This window comes from Gamsiella multidivaricata, assembly GCF_025024155.1.
Source record: "Gamsiella multidivaricata strain RSA 2152 chromosome Unknown BC939scaffold_24, whole genome shotgun sequence".
Lineage (NCBI taxonomy): Eukaryota > Fungi > Mortierellomycota > Mortierellomycetes > Mortierellales > Mortierellaceae > Gamsiella > Gamsiella multidivaricata.
Window position 1 is genome coordinate 177,149 of NW_026251732.1, and position 12,291 is coordinate 189,439.

Below are 12,291 nucleotides of genomic sequence, written 5' to 3' on the forward strand. Positions count from 1 at the left end.
CACGGTCCCATACACACAAGCATGCACAGCAGACGCTGATTGCTGTTGCTGCTGCATCCCTATTTCTCCTGTACCATCCATGCATTCATTATTTTGTTATCATAAAAACAACTGTACTTTTATGCCATGCATTTCGATATCTGCGCACTTGAAGAAAAGCTGACAAATGGGGCTCATCCAGAAACTCTTATCTGAAAAGAGTATTTACACTTTCCTTTCATCTCACCTTGACTCTACGCCGACCAACGCAACTCCACCACCTCTAACTATTAATTATCTCCTCAGAAAGCAAAACCATGCCAGCGACGCTCTTCACCAAGGTCTTGCCATCAGATCAGGATTACTCATCAGATCAGGATCATCCATCAGATCAGGATTATTCATCAGATCAGGTTCACCATCAACCCATCGCAGTGGAGCTTTTACCACAAGCCAGCCAAGAGCCAGGCACGCTATTAGTGATCCAGCAGATATCGATCTTCTCCCTCTTGCCCTCTGAGCTCGTCATCGAGATATTCAATCATCTCGATATTCTCACAATCTTCCGCTTTCTCGATACATGTCGCTACCACCGGTACCTGCTTCTGAACCTTCCGGACGTTTGGCGGAGGGTTCGTTTCATCCCTCTGTCCGAGTACGCTACAACGTCATCCACTTCTTCTAGGTCGACTCCGCTCAGCATTGCTGCCGCTGCTGCTGCATCCTCTCCTCGTTTGCTAGAGGAGCCGTCTGGTGCGCTTACACCCAACAGCAGTTCTTCAAGGGCAGGATCTACTGCGACCGCGCAGTTTGCGAAGGCGCATCGGAAGGGACCTCGGCAAGGGGTCCGTACGAGAGGATTGGCCTCTGCATCTGGATCTAAATCGGAAGAATCCCAAGAGTCGACGATAAAGGAGGGCAATAGAATTAAGCATTCAGAGGATGAACGGGATCGGGACCGAGGAGGAAGTCGAACATTGATATCGGAAATATACGCTGTTCTTCGACGCTTTCGAAAGGAGAACCACCTGGTCGATTTTGTCCGCGAGGTATGCTGCTATCCTAGCGATTCCTTGTGCAATTGTTCTTGGTCCCCCAGCCTCAAGGCCTCAGACCGCTAACTACGTGTCACTCTTTATTGATGTCATGTCAGATCCACATGGACTCAACTGATTTCCCACAGTTCCCATCACCGCTTGTTATGCTGATAAAGTTCCCTCGACTCGAGGTGCTGTCCTCAAGATACCGTCGGAAGCAGACCAGTCTGACAATAGATACACACACCCTCAAGGACCTGCTCCGGAATGGGGATATACTGCCCCACAGCCTTCATCTACGCCGCTGGGACATATTCCATCCCTATATGACTAAGGAGGACATTACAGGGTTCCAAAATATCTTGGATGCGATAACTATTGTCGGAGCGGAAACACATCAGCCGAGTGCGAGCAGAGATCGGAAATCGCCGAGAGTCTCGTTGGACATTCGGTTATGTCCAGGATCAGCTGTTTCGTCGTCTGATTTACCTCCAGTGTTATCAAGCATTAGCCCGCATACTAATAGGCCCCTACATTCTGGAGGAGGAATGCACTGGGCATCGAGTGCCAGTCCCAGCGTGCCAGGATTCTATACAGGAGCAGCGACGCTCGCTACTTCGCAACCTTTGGTAACTACGCCCACACCCTCAGCGATGCAATCAACTCCATCTACACCGTCGCAACCATGCGGCAACATCGTCTGGATTCTTGAAAAGTGTCGCGTCTGCAACGAACCTCAGGAACGTTGCTGGCAATGCGCAGGGCATTGTACGAAATGCCATACCGCACGAGTACCTCCATATATCAACCATCAAATGGCTCTGGAACGTGAGCGAACGAGAAAGATCTCCGCGGCATCAAGCGAACAAGGCCCTGCAACAAACATGTCTACACAGGGTCAAATCAAGGCTGCACGGAGACCACGTACGCCTCCAGGCTCGATTTCGCTATCACAGATGGCTGACCCTTTGCAAGAAGTCCGATCCGCATATTATTCAACACATGGAGTTGTCTCTTCGCCATTGAGTGCCTTGTCTGGTCTGCTTCCAACTGAGGGGTCTGACCTCTCGGGCTCACACTCAGCGTCATTGCCATTGATGCGACCCCCAGAGTTTATTTTTTTTGACTAGAGAAGCAATAAAATACTTCGATAATGATGGCCGTGCAAAAGGCCAGGCATATTCGCAACCGCCTTATCGATTAAAACTACACGGCGACGGATTGTGAAAGAGAAAATGGGTCGATGATAAGCTGAAGTGATATGGAACCCTACAAGGAGGAAGATAGAGTGACATATTAGTCGTACTCATAGCCGTAGTATCATGTCTGAAATCGAACTACACGGAGACCGACACCAGTTTGCATCAATGTCATCATTAATGGAAAGCCAGATCCATATATATTCATTAGGGGGGTTCCAGTTATAGCATGTTTGAGAGCCTAAATGCGGATCAAATACACAGATGAGACGCAAAGCTGGTGTTGTGCCTTTTAAATAAAACCGTCGAAATACTGATTTCGAACTCTCAGCTCCTTTTTTATCCCGGTGGGCATGACCTTGGAGCCGATGTATCAACCCAGTTGGTGATACTAGACGCGGAGATGCCCAAGAGAGCTGACACGTCTTTGATATCCATGCCCATGATGCAGAAGAGGACTATGGCACGCCATCCGAAGATTCTTCAGAATAGATCATCCTGGATTGTTGTTCGAGGAGTGGGGATAGGGATATTCCTTGCAAAAGGTAAGGAGAAGTGATATCATGGGACCATGAGTTTAACGGCAGCGATATCTTATTGTAGATGAGAATCTCTACTAGCTTTTCGAAGCTCTCGTTTGCTGTTGTCCTTGAAAGACACCATTTTTTTACTTGGGTTTGATAACGGACGACTTTTAATAGACTGAAGAGGTAATAAAAAATTCTATGTTCTCCTTATCATCCAAAACCAGCTCCTGATGCTGCTTGATCGAAGTTTCTAGCAAAGAAGGCAATAGCGAGGAAAGCTTAGTAAAACATCATTCTCATGCAAAGTCGGGCCAGTCAACTCGATGCCGTTGTAGACCAATAGACTCTTTTCCTAGCTACACAGTAGACACGAAGACGTTTGCTCGCGAGTACTGGTTTTGACAGAGGGTAGCATGTGCTGAGAGAAGGACGTTGGCGCGCATGGATTACTGGCAATCCTCCCGACCGAGCCTGCCGCGCACAGCAAGCCCACCTCCGACAGAGGTTGCACAGCTCCACCACTTCCAGCAGATAAGATCCACGCGGGCTCTACCACCATTTTCAGCTATGCAGGGCGTGAAGAATGAGATCCAACCAGCCACACAACAGACGCGAGCAGTGGCTCTCGCGAGTGCTGGTTTTGACAGTGGGTAGCATGTGCTGATCAGACCCCCTATTACCTCTTGGTCACAGCCCAATTCCTTTGGACCTGACCCGCAGGAACAGATCCCTCCAGAGATCATCACTGTATTCGGCCAAGAGTCCTGCGCACGATATCAGTCCAGGCTGCTACAACATTACCTTGAAGTTCCTTGATGATGCGAGTCGATGCATGCATGAAAACGCTATTAATGAAAGCACCGTCACAATGAAACGAGATGAAGACACCCAAAGGCCACAAACAGCTCAGCATGTCGGTCAAATCAACTGCATCGTCGTCTTCTGCGCTTCGAACGCAACCAGCGCTCTCCGACAAAGTCTACCAATACATGCTGAAGAAAAAGATCAGCTTGAATGCGCCTAAACTTTTTCGCCACTTTCACTACAAGACAACGGGCGATCCTTTCAGCGGAGTTTACAGTATGGCGCCTGACTGAGGCAGACGAGTTCTGGCCCAGAATCAAGAAGGAGAGCCACAATAGCTTCTCTTGAATCCACCGAGACATCGCTAATTGAGCATGCTGCACCGGGAGCCCAGAGCACCATTTGCGAGATGGCCATCAGAAAGGCTGGGGGTCCATGAACGCAGACCTGATCCAGGAGGAAGACTTGACCGTGGACGAGGTAGCTGATCCACAAACCGATCATATCTGATGTACCGTGAAAATGTCTTTGCTGAGGCTGCTGCCACTGCCGCTAACTTCGCACATTAAGCAATTTATTGTGAGATCTTTTCACCGGTGAATTCGACATACGGTAATTCTTCGGTTCACTGAATGTCACCGGATTTCACTGGATTTCACTGGATTTCACCGGTGAGCGGTGAACTTAATGCACGTAACCGACTCTTTGTTCACCGGTGATCATCACCGGTGAGAATCACTAATAACAGTTTTCCGATATGAAAAAGTGTATTGCTTTTTAAGTGGTCGATGATGAGGACAATAATGAGCTGGAGGACGCTACCTCTTGTCTACGAATCCCGCCACTAGTTGATTTTCAAACACGCCATGAAGTATAACCAAACGCTTAATTTTGAGCAGGCGGATTTGGAGGCGGATAAGAATAAGTGGTGATCTGAGGTGTGTCGGAGTTATGCTGTATACCATGCTTCAATTCAGAGGGTGCAGCAACAATACAGGCTTGCCTAACATTTTATTTTTCTTCTCCATCCATATCCACCACATTGGAATGTTCACGGCAAAAGTATCCGCGCCTTTGCCGCCGCCACTCCCGGTCTTATCTCTCAAAACATGTGCAGCCCCTCCCCTCGATGGCAGCGACAAACTGTCACCAGTATCGGACCCTTTAGATTTCGGCGAATACAACTGGCAAAGGCTGTCGGAGACAGAAAGGAGACAGCGCCAACCTCGGCGTGCAGACCACAAGGCGGAGTTTGAACTCAATTGTATTCGTTTGTCGGTACTGTCGAAGGAGGGCTGTAGCGTGAGGCATATAACCCAATTATATTCGTTTGTCAGTCCCGTCGAAGGAAGGCTGTGGCTTGGGGGCGTGTAGTGTTGTTACACTAAACTTTGAATCGCCTTAAGTAACGCCAAGTGGCAAAGTTGATCCAGTAAATGGTCAGTAGGCCACGTTGACAGCCAACACGGCCTCTAGAGATATAGCAGTAGGAACCAGTAAGAACGACTGTTGTTCCTTTCAACTAAAATATGACTAGGATGAAACCATTACGCTCGGAGGCCACAACCCCTCACAACCCCGGGTCGGGCATAATTGACTTAGATTACACCAGGGGGCAAGCTGCGTTGTGTAACCTATGCTATGCAAGACATGAGCAAAGTCGGGGGATTTATTTAAGGGGTTTAGTTGTGGGAAGCGCTGTGCTTCTGCCTTCTAACCTTCCCATAATACACGAGTACCTTCGTCCATCTTTCTCATTCTCAACGCATACCCCCCTCCCGCACACACGCACACACACACACGCATACACGCACATACATTCTTCTCGCTGACGCCCGTTTCTCAAGCGCACATCGAGAGTCGTTACAGAAGGTACATCTCTCCATCCGACCATCACTCCATCGCTCCATCGCTCCTACCCCTGTCTGCGAAAATAGAATGTGCGGCCTCTTTGGCTATATGTCCATACGGGTGCGGACTTTTTGCCATAGTTTAAATGGCTAAATGGCTCCCGTAATAAGAGAAATAATTGCTCTTTCTTACTTTGATCCGGCTTATACTTCTATTATTGCTCTTTTCACATCACATTTTAACGCGTATACTCTCCTACAACTTCAAAAGATGGCAAAGCCACGTAGTAGGATGCTCCTAGCCTGTGGGCTGTCGTTGTTAATTTTTTCGTACTACGCAATCTACATGGGTATAAGAAACAAGCCTTTTACGCTCACAAGAACGCTCCAATGTCCCATTCCCGACAATGAAGATGTCTGCATCCATCATCAAGCAAACAAGAGGGACTTCGTGCAACTGTGCAAAAACATCCTTCCGTCGGTCGGCACCTGTCAAGATCGAATGTACGGAGCGATTGTGACCACCGAGGGATTCATCACAGAGGCCAGCAACAACACGTATACGATGATTGTGCAAGGAAATCGCCTCGGGAAAGAGATGGATAACTTCGTGCAAACAAGGTCTCATTGGATGATTGACACCATGAGCGAGGAAGGATATGAGGTGCTGAGGTCGTTCGCCGATACCGAGCGTCTCGCCTTGCAGAAGGAGCTGGATCAAGTACAGCATCAATGCGTCCGTTTCTTTAACGGAGCAGTCGGTTTTAATGGTTTCGGATCCAACTGGCACAACTTGGGTCTGGGGCTTGCCTATGGCCTGCACTACAACATGACGCTGTCACCTCCACACAAGTACGAAAACTTCATACCCATGACGACATGCACCCAGGAAGAAATGGAAAGGGCTTTCAGCGAACACCCTCCAGAGACTGAATATTCCAGATGGAACGTCTCCACGGTCAACTTCAAATCCCTTTTCGAAGACGTCCACGCTCTGATGAACAACATAACCATCATCAGGCCTGAATTTCAGCACAAGGGCCATTTCTGGTGGAGGTCCATGTTGACCTATTATGCCGTACGACCCAATTTCAGGTAACTAGAACATCAACATTCTGTTCAACCTCACCATCATCAAAGCTGAATTTCAGCAATAAGACTATCTCGAACTGAGATCTATATCGACCTAATATGCCATACTACACAACTTTAGGATGAGGGAGCTAATCAGGCAGTCTGCGGTCGTAAAAACTCCCTGCATCTCCATCCATGTGAGACGTTCGGATAAGTTTATGGAGGCTGCGCCCATTGCATTCCCAGAGTACATGAAGCAGGCCGCTTTAATGAGGGACAGGACAGGAATATCGAATATTTATCTCATGACGGACGACGAAGAAATCATAATGTCGACCAAACAGTACCCCGACTTCCAGTTTCGCTACACGAATGTAACAAGGTCGAATAAGGGATGGGCCGCCGACAGAGATAGTGGTTTGTCCATGGATTATCAGGAGAAGGTTTTTCTGGTTGACCTGTTTTCTGTCGCACAATGCCAGCACAGCATCGTCACATACTCCAGCAACGTTGGTAGGCTCATCGCAGAACTCTCGTACGCGATGCGAAACAAAGAACCCGATGTCGTGTCTATGGACATAAAATGGATGATGGAACCATAGAATATATATATATATATATATATTAACGAGAACTCACAAGAAAGTAGCTCGTCTCTCTCCGAAAATCGTCATCGAAGTCGTTCTTCCCGCGGAGACGTGCCACCTAAACTAGAAGTGTGCTTGCTAACACACATAATTGGAAAATAAAGATAGACTAACTATGAGAATTTGGCAAACTCGCTTACGGTGGGCATCTTGCATGGACACTGTTCGCTTGTGTCCATCGCCCTTGCCCTGGCCCCACCGCGTTACTGCTGCCGCCGCTCCCGCTGCGCTGCAGCCGGCTTCTGTGTGCGATCTTGCATTCTGCATCTAAGGGTAGTGCCCATTTTATCCACCGGTTGAAGATAGAAAGGTCGTTGTTGATTGACCAAATGGCGACGAATCGCATTGACAATGTTGTGCCCTGCCATGATATCGCGGTGCACGTAAGACTTGCAGATCGAGCAGTACAGCCTACGGATCTCGACCTGCCCGACAAATTTCTCGCATGTCGGGCACTTCTTGGACGTACAGTATTCCTCAAGGCCTGGCCTATAGGACAGGAAGGCGAAGTCAGTAAAATATACGAAATGACTTTATCATTTTTTAAACAAAATACGACTGGAAGGACTCATGCAGCGAGGAAAGCATCGTCTTGCTTGAAAACTTGTCCAAACCGACTCCAATAACCACCTTGCTAGCTTCATCCCTCTTTCTGCCGATCGACCCGCCAACCAACTTGAGTAGGCGATCCGTTATGAGCCTGTACTACGCATCCCTGGCCCCTCTCCATCCTACTTGTGCTTCTTGAAACGGTTGTTGCCATTGTAAAACTCATTCAGTTGTCTATCTACTCTCTCCAGCTCCGTAACATAGCTCTCAAAGCTGGTCTCGATGTCGTTGATGAATTCTAGCCCGTCACCTGGGACGATGCTTTTTGCTCTTCTATCCATCCTCTGTGCTTGAAAGCGTGTTGGTACACAACCTTCTACTTCACTGCGAGGTTGAATAGGTGGCAGGACTGGGAGTTGGAGTTATACCATCGGAAGAGTTGCTCATGTCGACATCAGCATCCTTGCTTCTAGGCGCCGTTGTCGTACTGCCGGAATGATCGTTCTTTGGTAGCAACGCGCTCGCTCCGAGTACACAGGCTTGGCCGAGATCTATATCCAGGACCTTGATTTGATCGGGCGCACATCCTACAGGTCGACGACATCTTGCTGGGACTTCGCAATGTTTCGAACCTCCATCGAGTAATAACTCACTCCTCCGACTGTGGATGTGATTTGAAGGGGCTAGACGCCCTGCAGGAGTCGCCTGTATCTGACTGACTGCAGTTCTTTTAACTTGAAAGCTAGCAGCTAAAGACGAAACCCGTCTGTCCGAATAGAGAGCTTCGGTGAACGTAGCCGCGTCCCTTGTAAGTCGTAGGATCGAAGTCAGCCTGCCGAATGAATTGAACATGTTCTCGCATCATGCTCAGGTCCATCACGGACGTCGAATCCTTGTAATCCCTTGGTCCTTTGCGTGCCTCATTTCTGCCGATGTTTGAAAGCATCTCTGTGATAAGGAATCTGGGAGTCTTTCCCTGAAGCCACTTGCTTGGATCGCTCTTGGAGGGGATGATGCTCTTGTCCTCGAAGTCCACCAGCACCAGCTCCTGAAGTTTTCCTTAGGCGCAGCGTTTTGCCAAAACAACGTACCGAACTCTCGCTCAGAGAGCGATATGAAAGGTTGCTCCATGCTCGTTAGTAAGGCCGTCTTGCGATAGCTCTTGCTGGACTGGTTCAGAAGCACGATATTCTCGATTGCCGGGATGTCTTGGTCGATCTCTGTACATACTCCATCTGATACGAGACCCTTCGCGTTTAAAGTTTTTGGCTATTATAAACAAATTATCAACTACCCTCTATTGGCATGCATGAAGCAACGGAAACGTATTTGCATTCTACCTTTTTCTCTAGCTCAATGCTGCCGTTTCTGTATTGTTTTTTGACCTCTGTGAGCAACTGCGAGGCAACAGAGCGGAGTAAATCCGTAGCAGGGTATGGCTTCCTGGCCACGATGGCGCCTCTATCATTCCTCCTCTGCAGCAGCATGAAATCCGCTGCTCGATCGACAAACTGCTGGACGTGCTTACCAACTGCATTCGTGGTAACGATAGAGTCGTATATGTGGAGATTGTGGAGCAGCACAGTATGGAACTGTAGGTGGTCTGAGTCCTTGCGTTCTAGATCACCAACGTCCTTTTCCTGCTCTTTCTCAGCCTTCTCCTGTCCATCATAGTCATCCGCATCGGTCTCTCCCCCGACTTTGGAGCTCTATGCCGTTGAACTTTAACACTACTAGATTCGCTGTTGCAGGTTCATATGAACCATAACGAGACAGAATAGGTAAAGGTAATCGAATGAATGAATGAATCCAAGCAAATGATGACTTCGAGGAATGAAAATACTCATATTTACCTGTTCTATGCTTGCATTTGGAAGTACAGCTGAGAAAGACAATCAAACTTCTTTCGAAGTCCACTATAGGGCATGGCAGCTTGAACAGGAGAGGGAGTAGACAGTTTCAAATAAGCCTGTAATAAATCCACTAAACTCCTCTGTGAAGTGGTAAATGCTTTCTGGGGAGTATCGTTGCAGCCTCTGCAAGCCGAAAATATATATATGAAAAGTCGGGTTGGGGATACGTTTTATGTATCAGTAACATACACAGTAATCTATTTAATAAAAGCTTACCTTCTCCATCCAGTTCCTTGATGACTTTGTAGTTGGTGGCACTTCCGAGAGAGGGGATGTTACGGCTGTAGTCGTTTTTGAACACTATACCGAGCACTGTGAACTGGACCAGGCTGGGATCTAGAGTTATATGGGCGCTTGGAACGTCGTACACAAAGAACTTTCCTTTCGAGATGGATCGTTAAATAGTCTCGGCACCCGTGTACTAAGCATGGCACTGCCTCTTAGTACGACGATGTCATCAGGATTACACTCAAGGTTCATCGTGGGATCTGCTTCGGTCAAGCACTCGATGACGGTCCACTGTTTTTGCGCATGTAATATGCAAAGGCTTGTGGAGCGTCCATAGACCAACGGAAGGCTGACCTCAAGTCCTTGTGGGCGTCGATGAAGCGATATCTCCATATACGAAGCTTTTTATCCGGAAGGCGCTCGAGCCCATGTAAGTGTATATCGACACGCTCAAGAGTCTTCCTACGTAGGTCCTTCCGATGCACTTGAGTGAGTCTCTTTTCTTCTGAAGGGTCGCCATCCAGGTAAAAGAAAAGGCTTGCTTGGATCCCAAGCTTCCGTACTTCTCGCTCAATGCAATGAGCATCCTCCATGGGATGTGGGGAATAGGCGTAGCGGATGGTGACATAAAACGAGCCAAGGATATCGAATCGAATCGCCGAGTTGTGATCAAAAGCGTTGGGGAGGTTCAACAAGTGGGAGGACTGATGATGAAGAACAAGCTCATACCCTTTCTTCCGTAGAAAGGGCCACAGGCTCTCAATACCCATGGTTGTCTACACGATAAGATATCGATTTTTTTAAAACAATGAAAATAAAGGAAGATGAGAATATGGGAACAGTGAAGGAGCGTGAGAATGTATGAACGGGAAGAAAGATGAGACTTATGTGAATGGCATTGAGCAGGGGAAGGAAAGGGTTCTCACATACGATCGCCAGGTACCTACCTGGCTACTGTGTTGCACCTGATCGGCCATTGGCATTCGTGCGCAAATAGCCTCTTTATTATCTTTGTTCTTGTTCGCCAGGCTCGCTGTTGCACTTTCCCTTTTTAACTCCCAGTTTCACTCACCCTATGCTACATGGATCATCTGCTGCTCAAAGACAAACTACACTACTCGCACGCTTATGACCCCTTGGATGCTACCGCACCATATGATTTCCCTAGAGAACAGGACTCCCTTAATCCATATATCAGGGTCTTCTCCTACGGCGAGTTCCGTGTTTTCTGAGCTCAAGAGAGAAACCCGTTTCAATGGCTGCACTGCTCGCAAGGAAACTCGCGCTCCCGGTACGAAAATGAACCTCTGCATACCAACGCACCACTTCCCGTCTACATTCAAAAATATTACGACGGAAAGCAAGGTCGACCGCGTGAATTCGGGAACTCAGAGAAAACACTTTCTAGTGACCGTGTTTCTGTCGGTCAACGGTGTCCAGTCTATATCCGAATCTGCAAAAGGGTGCACCAAGACCGAGTCGAGATCGAGTACCATTGGCGCCATAAGCGCAGCAGCTCCCTTGCAGTAACCAAAAAAATCCCTCTTGGGCCAAACAATCGGAATTGGTATAGAGAGAAGATCTCGGAAGGGTATGACTGGAAAGGGATCCAGAAACTTTTAAGACCTCGCCAAGGCAACCAAGATATGCATTCATGTTTTCAGTCATCCGCGGTAATGTGCCTAGCTCTCCTCACGAAATTGATTGATTGCTCCGTATATTTTATTGTAGTTGGACAGGAAGAAGAGAACCTCTCTCCCGGGTTCCTTATCAAGTACAGCCATATTCAGGGCGTCATTTACCGAGCGCGTATAAAAACTTTTCAAAAAGCCAAGGATGTTGTAAATAACGTGAAGGAATAGATCAAACAAATCGGAAAAGATAAAGGCGAAGGAATATTCTTGGACATCATTGACAACGACCCATAGGAATTCATAATCGCCTGTGCTCAGCTTTTCAGTTGAAGGTAATGCTGTGTAACATTTCAGTCAAGCCTTTATGCCTTTATCATACCCTGAAAGTCTGCTTCTAGCTCTCTTGCTCTCTCGACACTTTTTTTATCTATCTGTCTGCATCACTGTTGCTGCTACTTATTCTCCCTTCAACAGATTATGAATGTGAATAGGCTGATATATGGTATGGACTTCACACATAAGACTGTTAAATCTCTGGGGCCTATCGAGGACGAGTCGCCTGGAAACTCTCCCGTGCACACGTCCGCATGTCTGTTTATAATCCTTGTGAAGACCGTCAAGTCCATCGAGTAATTCCTATTGCATATATAAATACCAGCTCTGAATCAAAGTATGGTCAATTCATTGAATATGCTTATTTATGAATAGTCTTTATGAGAAGATAATTAACTGATGCTTTTGCGCTGTGCAATAGATATCGCATTAACAAGTGGCTGGCTTGGCTCAAGTCAGAATGCGGTTTAAAGATGGAGAAGTTCATGGTAGATTGTTCAGTGGTCGAATCCCAGGC

At 47.6% G+C, this 12,291-nt stretch overlaps 4 protein-coding genes across 4 annotated transcripts; 3 read left to right on the top strand and 1 right to left on the bottom strand.

Moving 5' to 3' along the window:
• Positions 1 to 296: 296 nt before the first annotated feature.
• Positions 297 to 1,100, top strand: BC939DRAFT_476115 (uncharacterized protein; the record flags this gene model as incomplete). Its single annotated transcript, XM_051558566.1, has 1 exon — positions 297 to 1,100. The coding sequence occupies one exon, from the start codon at positions 297 to 299 to the stop codon at positions 1,098 to 1,100; it is 804 nt and encodes a 267-aa protein (XP_051413392.1).
• Positions 811 to 2,382, top strand: BC939DRAFT_122717 (uncharacterized protein). Its single transcript, XM_051550006.1, has one exon. The coding sequence runs from the start codon at positions 1,121 to 1,123 to the stop codon at positions 2,144 to 2,146; it is 1,026 nt and encodes a 341-aa protein (XP_051413393.1). The 5' UTR covers positions 811 to 1,120; the 3' UTR covers positions 2,147 to 2,382.
• Positions 2,383 to 5,278: 2,896 nt separating this feature from the next.
• On the top strand, positions 5,279 to 7,237 carry BC939DRAFT_448002 (uncharacterized protein). Its single transcript, XM_051555174.1, has 3 exons — positions 5,279 to 5,559; positions 5,668 to 6,491; positions 6,610 to 7,237. The coding sequence occupies exons 1-3, from the start codon at positions 5,551 to 5,553 to the stop codon at positions 7,070 to 7,072; spliced, it is 1,296 nt and encodes a 431-aa protein (XP_051413394.1). The 5' UTR covers positions 5,279 to 5,550; the 3' UTR covers positions 7,073 to 7,237.
• A 611-nt stretch (positions 7,238 to 7,848) lies between these two features.
• Positions 7,849 to 10,790, bottom strand: BC939DRAFT_476118 (uncharacterized protein; the record flags this gene model as incomplete). The annotated part of the gene is made up of 8 exons (XM_051558567.1): positions 7,849 to 7,976; positions 8,095 to 8,253; positions 8,758 to 8,935; positions 9,007 to 9,375; positions 9,520 to 9,524; positions 9,796 to 9,960; positions 10,274 to 10,583; positions 10,755 to 10,790. The coding sequence occupies 8 exons, from the start codon at positions 10,788 to 10,790 to the stop codon at positions 7,849 to 7,851; spliced, it is 1,350 nt and encodes a 449-aa protein (XP_051413395.1).
• Positions 10,791 to 12,291: the final 1,501 nt, after the last annotated feature.